Source organism: Pieris rapae, chromosome 19 (genome assembly GCF_905147795.1).
Source record: "Pieris rapae chromosome 19, ilPieRapa1.1, whole genome shotgun sequence".
NCBI lineage: Eukaryota > Metazoa > Arthropoda > Insecta > Lepidoptera > Pieridae > Pieris > Pieris rapae.
In genome coordinates, this window is record NC_059527.1 from 2347006 (window position 1) to 2365396 (window position 18391).

Genomic DNA, 18391 nt, shown 5'->3' on the forward strand with positions numbered 1-18391 from the left:
GCATTTGCTTCACTCAAACTTGGCGATTAAAAAAAGTGGCGGAGAGTTTGTTGCCAGTTCATACTCGCGCGTGGACTTGTGAACTTGTAGTAAATGTAAATTAAGAATCAATTTAACATCTTTTCTGTTGATGTACTACAGTGTACTTACTTGGTTACCAATACTTATGAATAAAGTAAGTTTAAGGTTCGCTTGAATACATGAATTTAATAGTTCTGTACTTTGAGTTGCAATATTGTATTCTAGCTAATCAGTTAGAATGTTTTTAATTAAAGTATTAGAAACGATTTATACTACTGATTGTTATGTACTTTAGTAATCATACACGTGACAAATCGCGTTGCAAGTTGCGACATAAATCGTGCTAATTTAAATTTTAATTATGATTTAATTGAACTTTCATTACGAGGAATGTATAATTTGTAGGAGTTTAATTAGGTACTATTGTTATATTTATGTCAACATAATTTGCAATTTTTACATTAAATTACATATTCTGAATTTCTGTGATGTACCCCAGTAAAGAGTTCAAGGCGTCATAGTATATAATAATAATAGCGCCTTCTAAAAGTGTTTATCATGTATTCGTTTGAGTACTTAAAATGCCGTGTTGAGATTATAAAACCAAGATTTTTCTTAATTCACTTTTGCACGCGACTGCATTTTAACTACAAGTAAAAAAAATACTTGTTCTCACCCTAATACATTGACACTAACCTTGAGCGATGCTATAATTCCTTTATCGCTTTTCCTCGGTCGTTAAAAAATCAATTTTCCCCGAGTTGAAATTGTAAACATATATTGTGCTCACGATATGGTTTAATAAAGTGTTGCAAGGTTTTTCAGGTACATTTTTTTATTCGTTTATTTATTAAGCGTGATGTTTTACGTAACTTAAATGGTTCAGAATTCTGGCGCCCAGACCTTAAGAGTTTGTAGCGCCACTGATTTAAAAAAAAAAGGTTAATGTGTAAGGAAAATGATTCTAAACAAAACAGGAAATTATTTAGTATTTAGTACTGTATTATTCACACTTGGACCAGACAGGTACTGCCAAGACAAGGTCTGATGGACGCGTTCATGTGTTTGTAAGCAAAGCTTCCATTTACTGTTATAATAAGTGGTTTGCCCGTGATCACGAAGGACGTAAACCAAAGGCCAAAACTCACAATTCCTGCTCGCGAATCTGTTGTCGGTTTTTTTAATTGGTACGCTCTTTTCTTTAACGACCGTAGATCGAATTGATTTACATTATTTATTACTATTATTATATTATTACCTTGACTAGCAGCTGATTCCGCAGTGGTGTCCTAAATCGAGCTAGTGGAATTACGACTATATATTTCTACTAACATTTAGAAACAATTTGATTTTCTTATTTCAAAAAACATACAAGTTTTTATACTTTTATCGCGTTTTACACATACGCGATAAAAGTTTATAAAACGTTCATCGAAGATAAAAAACAAAATAAAATAGCTTAGTAATTAATATAACTAAGTAGATAACTTGCTCGCGTTTGCCGGTTACCTGTTTTTGTTAACTGACGTTCGTATGATATGCTGTTTCATATATAGTTAAAATGGAAGTTTATCCAACTATATGCTCATAGATTTCAACATTTTTAGTTTGTGTTTTTATTTAAGGCTTTGATGTATATTTGTTTTCAAAGCACATCCCCATACTGAGATGAGATAATACTGGCGATTTAACTTATAAAAGATTGCGTAATAAAAGTAAGGCGTGGTTCTCAACTTAGATATTGGGTTCGCATCAGGCTCTAATAGATTTTCCTCATGCAAGTAGAAAAACGTCGTGAGAAAAGTTAAAAGAAGAGTCCGAAAGATCGTACATGACGCATTCGCCTCTAATGAAAATCATTATGGAAAAAGATTTAACTTCTTTTAAATTGTGTTATGGACAAAAGTTTTTGTAATTCTTATGTGTGATTATTCTCTTGAATATCATATAATCTATACTTAAAAAATGCTATATCAAATATTATTCAATATCGACCAAAATTTATGATTGACGTTTTATTTTGTTTCAGATCAGAATCCGGTAAAATGTTAGACAAAGTGACGATGACTTCACGCGGGGCAAGGGGCAATTTTAGTCATATTTATAAGAATTTATTCACATTTATATTAATATGTAAGTTCGATATTTTTTATTGGTTATGAAATATTTATTGGCATGCACTATAAAGACTGCACACAAATGCGAGTGTTTATGAAAATGTGGTAAAGAAAATGGTGTCGCTTTTGCCGAATCCTGTGCTAGAGAAAACATATTTATATCGTAATTATTTGCGTTAGTACACTCGCACGGTGAAGGAAAGCTTGTGTGTGGCTGTGTCAGGCACAGGAGGCTGATCACCTACATATCTATTATACTAACAGATACAGAAATCCAAGGCCTGGCTCGTAATATTGTCCCCCACTGATTTAAATTTTAATCATTATATTATTTACCATAAATAATAATGTGAATTAAATTTAATTTATTTTCAATTCATTATTTATAATTCCAGGTTTACCCTGCAAGTTTTGCCAAGCAGAGAAGATGTATGTAGAGGTGAAGACTTTGGACCTCCTTGTGGATGAAACGCGACTCTTTAAGTTCATACAGATGTAAGTAGTTTTAATGTAATAATAAGAAAAAGTGGTATATTTAGATGATTAATTATTAAACCCGCACAATATGTATAAAAATAGGTATGAAAATCTATGTAATGTTTATTGTAATCTTATATTAATTGTAATATATATTATGTCTAGCACCAGCTTCTTATCCGATTGCCATGTGGCAAAATCCCCCCACTCTTCTCCATTCGTTTTCATTGCGATGGTTTTGATGTACCATGGCACCTGAGTTCCTCTTTACGTTTTCCATAACCTGATCACCATTCACCCATTATTTTATAAGATTCCCAGTCAACTTCCATTTCAGCTTCTTAATTATCGTTCACATGTCCCCTTGCGCTGAGAGTAACAATAAAAGACAAATCTAAACGAGAAAAATTTCTTGCTAATATACTGATGTTATGTAAATGATACTCAATCAGGTTAATTGCAGTCTTTTAACTAAATTACTTATTAGTGTCTCTGTCAAATTACGTTGAACTTATAATGAGTGCTTTCGTAAAATAGTGTAATTAAGTTGATTTATTTTTGAATGAGGAGAATTTCTTTATAAAACAAAATTGGGTACAAGGACTATCCCTCTACATAGGACACAAATTTGATGTAATAAACATCGGACATGCGTACCAATTACTAATAGGCCGATAACGCACTCGCGAGTCCTCTGGCATTGAGTGTCCATGGGCGGCGGTATCACTTAATATCTTAATATCGGGTGAGCGACTTGCCCGTTTGCCCCTGGGCATAAAAAGGTTTATAATTGTCAGTTTAGCTACCGAAGGTTCTATTTGTTTGTGCCTATAATAATAGTATTATTTTAATTTTGTAAATATGTAATTTGTTTTTCCTAATTCATGTCAAAGGTTTTTTTATATACGGTTAGAGTTCTTATTGATTTAGAGTCACCTATAACAAGATTGTATTTTTTCTAAACAAATATTTAATTATTTAATAAATAATTTTTATTAATATTGCGAAGGATGGAAAGGTTAATAAAGTACAATATCAAATATATTGTCATTGTCATCTTTCAACGATTATTGCAATTGCTATATAAAATTGTAATATTATGCAGAAATACATTTATGCAGTTCTTGATATTAATAATATTATGTGCTTTTATCTCGTCGGGTTTTTTGCAAATGCATTTGAAATTTATTGCAACCATTATATCGAGAATTAAATCAAGTATCCACAAAGTAGCTTATTCTTTAGGATTGGTTTTTTTTCCTACGATGTTTTATTTGTAATAAAGCGATGTGTAAATTCAGCGTTCAATGCCACAACACAGCTAACGCAGTTGTATATAAACAATATTTGACTTTTTAATTGTGTGTATACTTCTTCTGATTCGTTTATTTTAATTGGTTGTATAATAAAGAAATTAATAATATCAATGGAAGATTTTGAACCACATTAAACTAGGTCATGGTTTTGATCCAATTGTGGTTTTCGTCTTGAATATCAGACGTTATCTTTAAGTGGAAATCGAGGTACACATATGTTTAGTAGTAGATTAGTCTTTCAGAGTTTTAATATAAACAATAATACACCATTAAGTTATAATAATAATAATTTATTGCAAGAATATAGTACAAAAATGTGTAAGGTGGTACAATCGTTAGTTCTCATATTCTGCTACGCAATGGCGTGCGAATTTGTCCCTATAGGAATTTTATATTTTGCATTATTAGTCATATGAATTGGTCTGTTTGTATCGTACATATCATATCATATATTAATAAATTTATATCAACTACAGTGTCCCAAGCAAATAACCATTTATTGAATAATACATTTTTGTATTGTCTCTTATTAACATAACTTTTACACATTTAAAGAAAAACACTTTTTTACGGAATAAAGTTATGTATTATTGTATATAAACTTATAATTATTTAAACATAATTTTAAATGAGAAGATCTTTTAATTATTTTGGTAAATGTTTAGTTTCTTAGTAACTTAACAGTACGACTATTTACATACTTTGCTTTATTTAAGTCATAGGAATCTTGTACACAGATAAAATCCACCTTTGAAATATTTCTTGAAATTTTCAGCGGTGAATACAACGAGACCCTCTCAGTAACAGCCCAAATACAACATCCAGATATAGTACAGTTTGTGCCTTCGACGATTAACATTCCGGCAGTGGAACAGCCGAATACAACAGCGGAATTGGCTTACGATATATGCGCGTATGGAAGAAGCCCCGGCCATTCAGAGGTTACGTTCTCCGCGTCGCCTACAGATGTGGTTAAGTAAGTTTTCATTTTTTTTTTGATGTGAAACATCTATAGCCGCACGTAAAACCGATTTCTGGCGTGGCGACGCATGCCGTGGCGACGCGTCGCCACGCTATATGATATACAGTCTAAATGCAGTAGTAAATTTCACATTAAAAATATTTAATGAAATTAATGTTTATTCAACAAATAGTCATCGTTATCTGGAAAAAAAACGTAATATTTTATTTGATCATTATGACATGACATATTTAGTTTCTATCACAATCTGTTCTTTTCTGCTTATTACTTTTACAAAATAATGTCGATGTTTCACATCTGCCAGGCGTCCCGTGACGGCACACATTTTTTATTTATTTATTTACATAAATACATTTATTATCCTTTCAGACATGTATGTACTTCTGTTCATGTACTTATTTTCTACCTTTGTTTATTCATTGGTTTTATTCATTACGACACACTTATAAATTATGTAAGGGATGCCGTAGACAAGTAATAATTATGAATAATAATTTCATTTATTATAATGTGGTTAAGTTGTTATTTATTGCTGTTCGTTTGTCTCGCTAAAACTCGAGAATGGCTGGACCGATTTGGATTTGGAATTATGTATTTAAATATTTGGAAGTTCATGGAAGTTTTAAACAAAAATAACTTCATACTCAACATAACATTGTGTGTCTTAAAATCTGAAGTATTTCCGGACCAATTTGATTTCTTAGAGTCCTTCAAGAAAAGAGCGTACCAATTCTTAAAAGGCCGGCAACTCACTCACAAGTCCTCTGGCATTGAGAGTGTCCACTTAGCATCAGCTGAGCCTTCTTCCCCTTTGCCCCTAGTTCTATAAAAAAATATATATTTCTTTAATGTATTTTCTGTATTTACGCGTTTATATATAATTATGATTTTTCAGTTTGGATTCACTATTCATGAGAATAACAGTGATGCATTCGAAAGCGATTTACGTGATTTCCTATATAATGGGATGGATATACTTTGTGGCGTGGTCCGTCTCGTTCTACCCTCAAATATACATAAATTTCAAAAGGAAGAGTGTGGTCGGACTCAATTTCGATTTCTTGGCGTTGAATGTGATGGGATTCACTATGTATTCGCTTTTCAACTGTGGTCTGTTCTTTTCAAAGGAAATTCAGGTTAATTTTTTTTATAATTTTGAGGGTAGAATCACATTTTGTATTTTTTGCATTTTTTTCAAATGAAGCACGGAAATTCTTAGGCCTCTTTAGATCTAGATTGTTACTCCTGAGAAAAATCGGGTGAAAACGGCTAGAAGGTCAACATTTCAACCTTTATTATAAGATTTTACAATATTGTTTCACTGGATTCTAAATTTTTAAAATATTTTGTTTATATATTTAGGTTGCCTTATATTCAATAGATATTGGTGTGTCTGGCCGTACGTACATATCTGTGTGTACGTGAAAGAGTATGCGTAACTATTTACATAATATTAAATTTTGTGCATCATTTTTGTCTGTATTAATAACGTTAATATGTGAAAATTAATCGTTGTATTGAGTACATCATATTATATATGTAATCAGTATAATACGGTTTAATTAAATTCCAGGCGGAATACTTCAGTCGTCATCCCCGCGGTTTAAATCCTGTACAATTGAATGATGTCTTCTTTTCGCTACACGCTGTATTTGCCACTATCATTACTATTATACAGTGCATTATATATGAGGTAAGTCATTGTAAAATATACCTTTTTTACAGGATAGAGGGCAAACGAGCATACGGACATAGCATCATGAAAGGTCCTCACAGCCCATGGACATCCATGTCCCTAAAAAGTTTTTATGCTGTCGACTTTGACCAATACAGAAAAAGATATACGCCGCTATTATTAGACTAAAATGGTTTATTTACTTATATGTCAATCGAACTATTACTAAAGAGTTTTGAAATCTCTTTTTTAAATATATTTATTTTATTGAATTTGGTTTTTAGGTTGAGACGAGGAAGAGTTTTCATAGAAATTAATATAAACTTCTATAAAGACACTATATAAATGATTTAATTGTGAATTTCAGCGCGAAGACCAACGCGTATCGATGACAGGGCGTGGCATATTGACAGTGTTCGTGGGCGTGGTTATAGTAACGGCGAGTCTTGCGGGCGCCAGTATCTTAAAGTGGCTAGACTTTTTGTACTACTGCAGTTATATTAAACTGAGTATTACTCTCATCAAATATATTCCGCAGGTAATGATTTCATTCTCATTAGGAAAATAAAAGTTTAAATTATCGGGTTCTAGCAACTTGATTAGTTTGACATTCATTTATCGAAATGATAGTTAAATATTTTAAAGTGGAATAAAACGTTTTTTAATTCGCCATCTTTAAGTATTTAAAGAAACGTTATCCTATGAAAACTTATTTTTTTGATAATTAATTTGTTTTGGAGTTGTATTGTTGAAACAACGTTTCTGCCAAATAATGACGTATATCTTTCAGGCCGTTAGTTAAACAGCTAGGCTATTGATTGAACGGCTTATTAAGATATTTGGCTGGGACATTACGCTACGATGTTTCCTTCACTATTGTAGCAAGTATTGGGCTTTGTATAAAATGTCTAGTCATTCACGGCCAGGCTTCAAACGTTGCTATTGCTATAATTGTCGCGTAAATGACAATTGTGTAAAAAAAGATGGTTCATAAAGCAGTCTTCATGTTTTACACTTGCAGAGCGATTTAAATAAATAATAATAATTTAGTGCCATCTAAAGTTTTAATATGTAACTACAAACGCTCTACCAATATCGTGTATTTTTCTCGATCTCCCTTTCTCACTCTCTCTCAATCGCTCTCTCCCTCTTCGACAAAAACGTTGCACATCTTCGTGACGTTCCGAAAAATTTTACTCTCCTAAAGAAGCTTCATTTCAATAAATAAACCAATTATTCCAGGCATACATGAACTACAAGCGTAAATCCACTGTGGGCTGGAGTATTGGGAATATCTTTTTGGACTTCGTTGGAGGGTTCCTATCGATTCTTCAAATGACGTTGAACGCGTACAATTACAACGATTGGGTGTCGTTCTTCGGTGACGCGACCAAATTCGGCCTCGGCTTATTCAGTTTGGTCTTCGATATATTCTTCATATTGCAGCACTATGTGTTTTACAGGTATTTATTACTATTTATTTAACGGGTTTCTGGCATTTTGCGAGAAAATCTCGGGTGGACCGCTAACGCCGAAACGGCTAAACTAATTTTGATAAAACCCATTTTCGAGTTTTCAAAATTATGATAATGTTATATTTAACGAGAGGTAATTTGGATAAATTTCCTCAACTCAACTCGTATTGACTGGTTAGATATAAAACCTGCGATTTTAAACATAAGTAAATAAAAGTATAGAAAACTTATCAGAATTAGTTTAGTCAGCGGTCTCAGGTTTATAAATATCAATTAAAGTTAAGATTAACTCGACCATGAAATAAATTTATTTAACCCGGTGTCATAAAAAAAATTATGAGTAAGACCATATGGGGCCGTTAAAGTATTACGCAAGCGCTTTAGATGCGGGTCCTTTGATTTTCTTATTTGCTGATTACGTCAGCAGTAATTATATACTCTTTTACACATACCCACACATTGTCTATGCTTACAAACGAAATGCATTTTCGAGGAATCCTAAAAAAAAAAAAATATGTTTGTGTACTGACAAGCGGAAGAGTAAATTGCAGTAAATCTTCTTATGTAATACTTGAATGGTCCCTATGCATATATGTATAATGGTGGAATTGGATAACATTTAAGTAGGTTTAATAATCACGCGTACTATATTTCAGTGTATGTTTGTCAATTTAGGTATAATCCTGGAAGTCCATGTTTCATTAAAATCAGTTTAGTTGTAGAGATTTTCTGTACTTTGTCCTTTTAAATTAAAATATTTAATATAAATAGTAATAATAATTGAGTATTTTAACTTTGATTGATATAATTTCAAATTGGGTTTCATTTTTCTAATAATGATTACTTGAACTGTCGCTATCACAATTCTTCATAGTGTTTGTATAAAGCGTCATACATTAATATTATAATAAAATTAAACGTTCAAGTAATCATTACTATCTACTTTGGGTCTTATCATTGTGTTTTAACGCGCCCTTTCTTCATTTACATCTTCCGCTTAAACCTTCAGCGAAAATTTATTTTCTCCGCGAGAGTTCTATCTTCTACTAATTGCGCGTTTTTGTGGTGTTTTACTTGGGATGTGGTTTTAAAGTAAGTTAAACCGATAAGTTATTATAAGTAACTGAAACTGAAGAAGTATTCGATATCCAAAGCAAGTCGAGGAGTATGTGGAAAAATATTGGACAAGAATAATCAGGAAGGAATGTTAGAGGACTTCCAACGCCAACAGGAGACCATACAAGGATAAATAATTACTGAAAAGTTATTAAACCTTTTCTTCCATTAATAATGTTTTACAAATGTATCACGTGATGAAGATATTTTTTTGGACTCTTTAAAAAACCGTCACACTTAAAAACACAAAACGCATCTACGTGCGTAATCAACTTGCAGTAATTGACAAATTTCTTCAATGATTTCTTTCAATGCAAAATCGCTTCAATGTCCTATGAGGAACTAGTCCCAAACGAAGTGGATTTTAACTTCAAAAGTCATCGACCACAAACATGTTCAGTCATACGCTTCTTTTTGTCGCAATAAAACACTTGTAAAACGCTTAAAACATGCATTAGGGTTGCCAACTACTTATTAATTTGATATACGTTATAGATCGTGCTAGAGTTATTCCGCGATCATTCCAAATTTAGGTTTTGCCAGCTTTAGTGCGATCTATGCGATATTTGGTTTAAAATATTTAACCTTAAAATTATGTTGGCAACCCTAGCGAATCAAAACAGCTTTAGGGGATCAACAACGATATCAGAAACCAAAAGGAACATCTCATAATGCTTAAAATGCCGGGTTACTGCAAAGACAAGACAAACGCAGTTCGCAGGATTGGGATTTGCATGATTTTGGGATCAAAAAAGTTTAAAAGTTCAGGGATTTTTCAGAGAGCACAGTGATTATATTAACGTGAAAAGTGAAGATGAATTGACTTATTTGATGGACAATCGTTACTACAGTGGGGATGAAGCGTTTTTGATTAACTTTTGGTATGTACGGTAGAGTGTAGTTAGTTTATGGTTCAGTAAGTTTTAGATTTTTGTAAGTTTGTTGTACGTATATCTAAGTAGTATTAGAATATTTTATTATATACAATTTGCCTCAACATATGCCTATTATGTAACACAAGAATTTGAAATCATAATCACGCATTATAGAGTGGTTACGCTGGTCTATTGCTGGTGATAGAAAACTAATGTTTTTTTTTTAATTTTAAGGAATGGTGACGAAAAGAAATACAACATGGACGTCAAGGTGTAAATTCGCATTTGGACGTTGTGATAAGAGATTTACGACTGCCTAAATCTACGTATAGTTTGATAGCTATTCTATAAGATTTCACTTATAGAATAGATATTAATAGATATTCAACCTATTGGAATTTGAAAAAATGTTAAATTATAAATTTGAATGTTTTGTTAATGAGGGTATAAACATTAGAATTGGCAGCTACCCGCAATTTTTTGCAAAAATTTCAAATTAAATACTCGAAATGTTATGGAGATCTTTAAGGTGATAGTATTATTTTTTTGATGTTTATTTTTGTTTTTCATAAATTCTTTACAATATAGTGTTCTTATTTTTCCGAGGCAAGGCATACTAAATTATCTTTTTATATAAAATCACTCATCTATGTATAAAATAATAATCGAAAAACACAGAAAATCCTATTTATAATTTTATTTAATTGATTGAAATGCGTTTAATTATTACAGTCAATTGTGATAACATTTCTTCAACTTCAACTCAAAAAAATTCCGACTATACTTTGGTGGAAATGTGGATTTATTATTTTAAATTTACAATTGTAATGATTAAACCAGTTTTAATCCGGAAAGAGTAGTAGTACTAAATTAAAAATTATATATAGAAAATAAAATTAATTTGATGAGTTATCTATGAAAACTGTTTAAAATTTATTTTGGAAATGTTATAAATTGTTAAGTTTTCTTAAGTACCTGAAGTTTGTATATGAAATAATCTGTGATGAACACATTTTATATTAAAATGTGTATAAACTACTTGCATTTTGATTTCTTCTATCATATCATTATTATTGTAAAGTTTTGTGAAGACAATAAATAAGTATTTGTTTTGCGTTGTTTTATTTATTACGAAACCTATTCAGAAATCTCAAACCATCTTGACCCGTGTCAATCCTGTTTTGATTTGATAAACATACCAATCAAAACAGGAATTGGTGATTTGATATAAAGTACTAAAGATAGTATGATCGCAAAGACTTTTAATTTTGGATGCGTAGTGAAATACACCGTAACGTAGCAGTAATTAATTAAAAATTACAATAATCAAAACATCTTGCGTATGAACTGGATTTACATAAATATTAAATTAAATCGGATTTTGGTATATACAGACGATAGAATAAATAGAGTATGTATATATGAAATTTGAAGAATAATACCAATTTCTTTTGACGTGACAACGTCTTATAATTCGATGGAGCCTGCTGCACGTACGAAAAAACATGACGTATGCGGCGTTACCTCGCTCTGAGGCGTTCCATTTAACGCTTGAAGTGCAAGCGAGAGGCACAATCGGGCTCTGCGTTCGACATCTGCTCTCTCCTATCCCTTCAACTATCGTCAGTAAACCGACTTTACAGACAACTGATTTTTTTTCCTTGGTTTATAAAAAGATATCTGTAGTTAAACTGGATACAATGACCGTATGTACCTATATTCTTAATATATACATATAGGATGTAAATGTAGTTAGCGACACCAATTATATGAAATCATAATCATTACAATACATATTCTAAATTTACCTGCGACTGACTGAATGTAACAATAAAAATTAGCCGCTGGGATCTCCGGGCCGGGCAGATTGTGCAGAGATTTGACGAGAATCCTCGGATAAGATTGAACTGTATACTATTATTTGCGTCATACATGTTATATTATTTATATATTTAAAACAGAAAAGATAAGTAAGTACAATAGACAAAAAGAAAATAAATTTAACATTAATGGCAATTAATAAATGGCAAATAAAACCTTAGATTTCAAAGAAAAAAACTAAATTGTTTCTGTTAAACAAAGTCAAAGTCTTCCCGCCATTCTAAATAGGTATTTCCTCACATCCTTGGTGGTTGTTTCATTGATCTGTAATACGAAGGTATATCTATGGATATCAAAGAAATAACAGTAAAACATGACAAAGATATTAAAAAATTTCGAGTTTATTTCCTTGTAGTAGATATCAATATCAGGATGTATAAAGTCCTATAAACCACAGAAGTTAGATAATAAACAAAACATAAAATAATGGAAAGAACATATTTCACTTACATCTATGACTTAAAGCAGAGAACGAAAAATATGGAATCATTATTTAAGCACCTAAAATCAATCTGTTGTTCTGTAAGAAAACCAAATTAACACCAGCCAAAATAAGAGATTTTTTTGCAGTATTTATCAGACTTTTTGAAATCGAAATATACCGAAGACTTAAATACAGATTAGAAGGCCTTTTCCTATAGTTAATCAGCCGTTTATAAAACGTTAAATTTCGTAGCTTCTAGAATTTTGACACATGAATATTAGGGTAAGATTAAAACCTCATTTACACGATGCCATTTTCTTGTACATGCCAGAGCAAAAATTCCACGTCTTTTGCTTATATGCTGCTGGTAGCAGCATTTTCACCGGAATTTGAAGTTGACGACTTCGGACTGGAGGAAATAACAAACAAAATAAAAGTCATGTTTGCAAAGGAAGAGATAATTGGGCACAAGAATTCCGTAAGAAATTATTGTACGTGCTGTTTACATCAAGAATAAGTAGTTATGAAAGTAAATTTTTCCCATTTATCAAGAATGTGTCGTTTTGTTTAGACCATGCAACTCATTTATTGCGTGTTTATTATTAAGTGTTTGCTACAGGCAAGAAGCTAGTGTGACTCCTGTATTTTTGCAAAAATGATTTAATTTTGACATACGGGAGTCATAGTTCGTCATCGTCTCTGAATCTAATATTCGATTTATTTGACTCGAGTGTGGCTAGACATTTGTAATACTGAAAATTTCTAATGTAAATTATATCGGAGACATGTTATCATGATCACGATTTGTTTACATTTTGTCATGCTATTTACTTACTAAAGCCATAATTATTTAATCAAACTAAATGTAAATAAGACGAATGACTGTGAAATCCTGGGACTCTTCCCTTTTCTATAAAACATTTGACGATCACTCGTCAAAATCATACGTATTCATTTGTTTTTTATTTATAAGATTGGAAAAGAAACCATTATAAAGATTGTTTCTGACAAAATTTAATGCGTTGCGTTAAAACCTTGGCTCTGGGGGTTTTTCTAAGGTATGCATATCATTTGCTAGTATGGTGATAGCCAACTTCGTTAGAAAAACAATATGTTTTAGATAAAGACTTACAGTCGATACATACATGATCTATGATATGATGTTAATATAACTTCGTTTTATATATTTTAAGCTTAGCCAACCTGGAAATATTTTTTTAATCCAATTTTTTAATTGACCTAGTCAGAAGAGGAGCGCTAATTTGAAGCTAGAAGATAAGTTAATTAAATTTGAAGATTGATTAAGATTCTCGTAGTCCGATAATGAGGTGGTACTAAAGATACCTCTGTTTATTAAGTAAATATGTATCGTCCGAGTTGTTTGTAGTATTTATGAAAACTAAATCATTGTTATTTTTCAATTGGACATAAAACTAAGTGGTTGCCTGGGAAAAATCGCTCGAAAGCGATAAGGCCGCAAGTTGCTAAATATGCTCAATATGTTCAATTTTTATAGTGTAGTGTTGTACGAGCCAAGGCTGTACATTTTGCTCACTTAGGTTTTCTTAGTTTTATAAGCGTGATGTTTCTCTATATACGTGCCAAGGCTCATACATCATGCTCAGCTACAAACGTGAAGATTTCCACTGTATGTACGTGCTGTGGCTATATACTTGAATCACTTATAAGCAGGACGATTTCCTAAATCGTTGGAGTCACGCCCCGAGAGTATAGCCGTCCGCAGGCACTCTCTTCATCTGCATTTACTAAGTCATGGGAGTCACGCCCCGAGAGCATAGCCAGACGTCGGCACTCTCTTCAATTGTTTAATTATAATTTTATTATAATTCTATTATATCGCTCATATTCTATTGTTATACGGAAGTGGTGAATATAAGGTAATCTACAAATCTTCTATTATTTCTACCACCTGATGATCCAGGAACCGTACAAGTGTAACGAATTGTTCATGAATAATGAATATTATAACTGTTTATCACAGCTTAAATGTACTGAATAAAAATACGGTACAGTTTAGTCCTTCGCCTTGGATTTAAGAAATGACAGACAGACATGACAGACAGACAGAAAAGTAAAACAGACTTGAAACGTTCAGTCGTACGTAGAAACGTTGTAATGTTGAAAAGCTTCTAATATATTATGGTATATATACAAAAATATTATTTTCGTATCCCCGATGTCACTCGTTCCAAAAGTGTAATTTTTAAGGCAGTTATTATCGCGAACTACCACTATCTGGTTCAGGTGCCTACTGAAGTATTTCCGAACCAATTCGACATAGCGTCCTTCAAGAAATGAGCGTACCGATTAAAAGGCCGGCAACGCACTCGCGATGCCTCTAGCATTGAGAGTTTTGAGGAGCAGCACTTAACATCAGCAGAGCCTCCTGCCCGGTTACCTGCTGTTCTGTAAAAAAAATATTTTATCTCTTACTGTCATATCGCATTTAAGCTTTGATAAGAGATAGTTTCATTTAAGAGAGAGTAGATATATAGAACTATAATCGCCAGCTTCATTTATTCTCAACTTGATTTAATAAGGCGTAATCATCGATTTGGTTTTTATGAGTTTCCATACAATAGTTGACATTATCTTGTAGAATATGCGTTTTCTGGTATAACAATTAATAATACTTTCTTAATTTCCAGGGATGCCAGATACATCCTGCTTCCAGGCACGAACTATGCTGCGGATAATGAAGACGACGAAGGCTTTGATGATCATGAACCTTCAGAGCCCTATCAAGGAGCTCCGGCTTAGTTATCTAAAGTTTCATGGATGGTGCTACAAAATGTAGAGGTCCTCGCTAGTGAAGGCAAAGTGACTTGGAGACTCGCAACGAATTGTCGGCTGGTACTTTTAACAAACGAATTCTGGTGTGCTTTGTTATAGGTTCGATGAACCATCAAGAAAGGCTTATACGCTGAAACGGTCGAGATAAAATCTTAATTTGATCGTCACGATATACACATTTTTATATAAGATTATTAAATGGCTACGATGTTTGTCAAGGACACTGGTGAAGACGTTATGACAATTGACATAACGTTTTATATTTGATTTAACGCCCGAATCAATAATTATTCCACAATCTCCGATTGAGAATAATTACAGATATTTATGTAAAAATTAAATCACATTTCAAGACGAGGTTTACGCCCGCGGCGGGTTGCTCCCGCGCGTTCTGCAATCGGTTGACGGGCGACCGCCTGTATTGCGATAATTATCCGCGAAGTTTGCGATAATCATCCGCGAAGTGTGCGATAATAATCCGCGAAGTTTGCGATAATCATCCGCGAAGTTTGCGATAATCATCCGCGAAGTTTGCGATAATCATCCGCGAAGTTTGCGATAATAATCCGCGAAGTTTGCGATAATGATCCGCGAAGTTTGCGATAATCATCCGCGAAGTTTGCGATAATAATCCGCGAAGTTTGCGATAATCATCCGCGAAGTTTGCGATAATCATCCGCGAAGTTTGCGATAATGATCCGCGAAGTTTGCGATAATCATCCGCGAAGTTTGCGATAATCATCCGCGAAGTTTGCGATTATCATCCGCGAGGTTTGCGGCCGATAATCGCAACCGCGGCGGCTGCGTAACTCGAAACCGCCATCGCAGTGTGCGCGGGTGCAATCCGCGTATTGAGTCCTTAGCGTGTAATGTATGAAAAATAAAATGATGCTGTCGGAGCGATGACGACTTCAATGTCATAACAAATGTTTTTATAGATCGATGATTAAAGTATTATAGTCAGGTGAAAATTATCTCGACATTTAGTGGTACGATAGGAAAGCAATAAAATATTGTTATGATAAAGTTTATCAAGAAATGGAGTGGACTTTCTTTTGTTCATTTTAAGTCAAAGCGATTTGCTTAGTAAGTATTGAAACAAATGTATTATTTAATACACATATATTTGATTTTAATATTTTTAAATCATTGTTATTAAAAAAACACATAAGTCTAATTATTGTTCTTGTTTCACTGTAGTAGTTTCGTCTCTTTCTGTGAAATTACGTTTTCGCTGTGATGCAGAGATAAGGAAAATTTAACGTAAATCTTATTACACAAATAATATCTATATTGTATATATTTTCGACTGAATCCAGACACTAATAGCTAATAATAGCTAACTAATAGACAATAATAGCACAAATGCTTTATTTTAAAATAGTATTATTTTAATGAATTACAGAATCTATAGAAACTAATTATACATATGGTCTTAGAAAAAAGCTTTTTTGGCAATTAGTAGAACAAGCAAGCGGGCAGAGGGCTCGCGAGTGCGTTGCCGGTCTTTTAAAAATTGGTACGCACATTTCATGAAGGACCCCAAGTCGAATTCGATGCGCAACTGCCTTTTATTCTCCGTAGTCATTTTTCCCCTCTACTTTTTACCCCTTTCCCCTCCAGGTAGGCTAAAGTAAACATTAATAGACTTTACAATTCACTGAAGATAATATAATATGTAACTAAAAATTCTAGCGATATTTGAAAATAATTTGTACTTACGATTTGGACAATGAATTACCATTCATGTATGTTACAATTTATAGACAAAATGGCATAATTTTAAAAGTGTATTTATAGTTTTATTTAGTTTAAGGTCTTATTAGTAATATTATTATATTTTTAATATGAGGTTCTTTAAAAATATAAATCAGTTCTATTATTAGGTATAACTTAATTTTTCTATTTTTAGAAATATATATGATAAGCAATGTCTAGAATGGCTGGTAAAGTTTTTTGGCTGACTTTTTGCTAGTACCTTATTAAGTAAAGACTAAAGTTAGTACGGTGTTTCTTATGGTAAACATACATTTATACTACCAACTATAAATTTTTATAAGGTCGTATAGTTTAGAATATAAAATATTACGTAGTATTGAATTCAGCATAAGCTTTTGGGACAAGTAGATATATCTTGCCTGTCCATATAATTCTGCCTAATATTACCTACTAAAAATAATAAAATTTCTGAGATGTGACAGTAAAACAAAGTATAGTCCTTTGATAAACATGAGTTCAATTGTGATTGGTCAAACGTAATATGACGTATGATGTCGCGTGTATTGCTCTAGACCAATCACAAACGAACGGAGCGTACAACTGTCTTTTGTTTTACATTCTCAGCCCCTTATAGCTTTATGGTAGAAGTCTGTAACATTTTCTACCATTTGTACTATTCATATGATATTTGTAAATTGTATAACGTTTTCGAAAATTAAATATGTTCGAATTTGTAATTAAATAAATAAATTAAATATTATAGTTTCATTTTCCTTTGTAATTTTTTAAGGGATGAATTTTGCTACGAGATTTCAATGCCTCAATCTCGACTTTAAGTCGCTCAAGCCTAATGAGTATATATTGTCTGTTGTATTTTGCGTCCCCCTATGAAAACAAAGCCTTCGGACTGATATCTATACTAAAAGAAAATTGGTTATTTACTTTACCACTAAGAAACGAGACTACATATGTACTACTGAATTCGTATCCTTACAAAAATATTTTTTCGTTAGTTCGGTTGATTACAATCATATATCTCTTTCTTTACGTGACCAGTTACATCCTGCATATAAAACTCGGAAAGTATTGGAGATTATAAATGCTGATTTGCGCGTCTGTGAACATGATGAATAAAGGATTTTGACAAATCACTCAAGCGAGCACGATTGGTCGAAGTCGTGGAATCGACCAATCGCTGTGTTAAAGTTCACATATGATATATGACTACTGCTTTAGCTATCTTAAATCCTAAAATTCAAAGCATGTACATTAGTCAATATTTTCAGGAAACATATAGGACGTGCAACTAGCAGTTTGAAAACTCCAAACATTGGTGATACAATGTTCAACAAATGTGAATTGGAAGCCCGCAAATGGTGCTATGCGGGATCCGAAAGAAAAATTTGCTTGAAAGGAGAACCACGGAAGAGAGTCAAACGTTTGTCTCACAAAGTCAAAGGGGGTGTGGGAGTGTCAGTCAGCTTTACGTGATGATGGAG

At 32.5% G+C, this 18391-nt stretch overlaps 1 protein-coding gene across 1 annotated transcript; it reads left to right on the forward strand.

Annotated features, from left to right (window-relative positions):
* The first annotated feature begins 827 nt into the window (after window positions 1–827).
* Window positions 828–11166, forward strand: LOC110997738 (cystinosin homolog). The gene is made up of 10 exons (XM_045632437.1): window positions 828–846; window positions 2051–2154; window positions 2534–2633; window positions 4707–4907; window positions 5809–6049; window positions 6487–6606; window positions 6956–7126; window positions 7831–8051; window positions 9959–10060; window positions 10289–11166. The coding sequence occupies exons 2-10, from the start codon at window positions 2067–2069 to the stop codon at window positions 10329–10331; spliced, it is 1287 nt and encodes a 428-aa protein (XP_045488393.1). The 5' UTR covers window positions 828–846; window positions 2051–2066; the 3' UTR covers window positions 10332–11166.
* The last annotated feature ends 7225 nt before the right edge of the window (window positions 11167–18391 follow it).

Bases quoted from the DNA above. Each gene is read 5' to 3' on its own strand.
- LOC110997738 (XM_045632437.1), top strand. From the start codon at position 2,067: ATGTTAGACAAAGTGACGATGACTTCACGCGGGGCAAGGGGCAATTTT. The intron at 2,155-2,533 runs GTAAGTTCGATA...TTATAATTCCAG, and splicing joins ATTCACATTTATATTAATAT to GTTTACCCTGCAAGTTTTGC. The intron at 7,127-7,830 runs GTAATGATTTCA...CAATTATTCCAG, and splicing joins TCATCAAATATATTCCGCAG to GCATACATGAACTACAAGCG.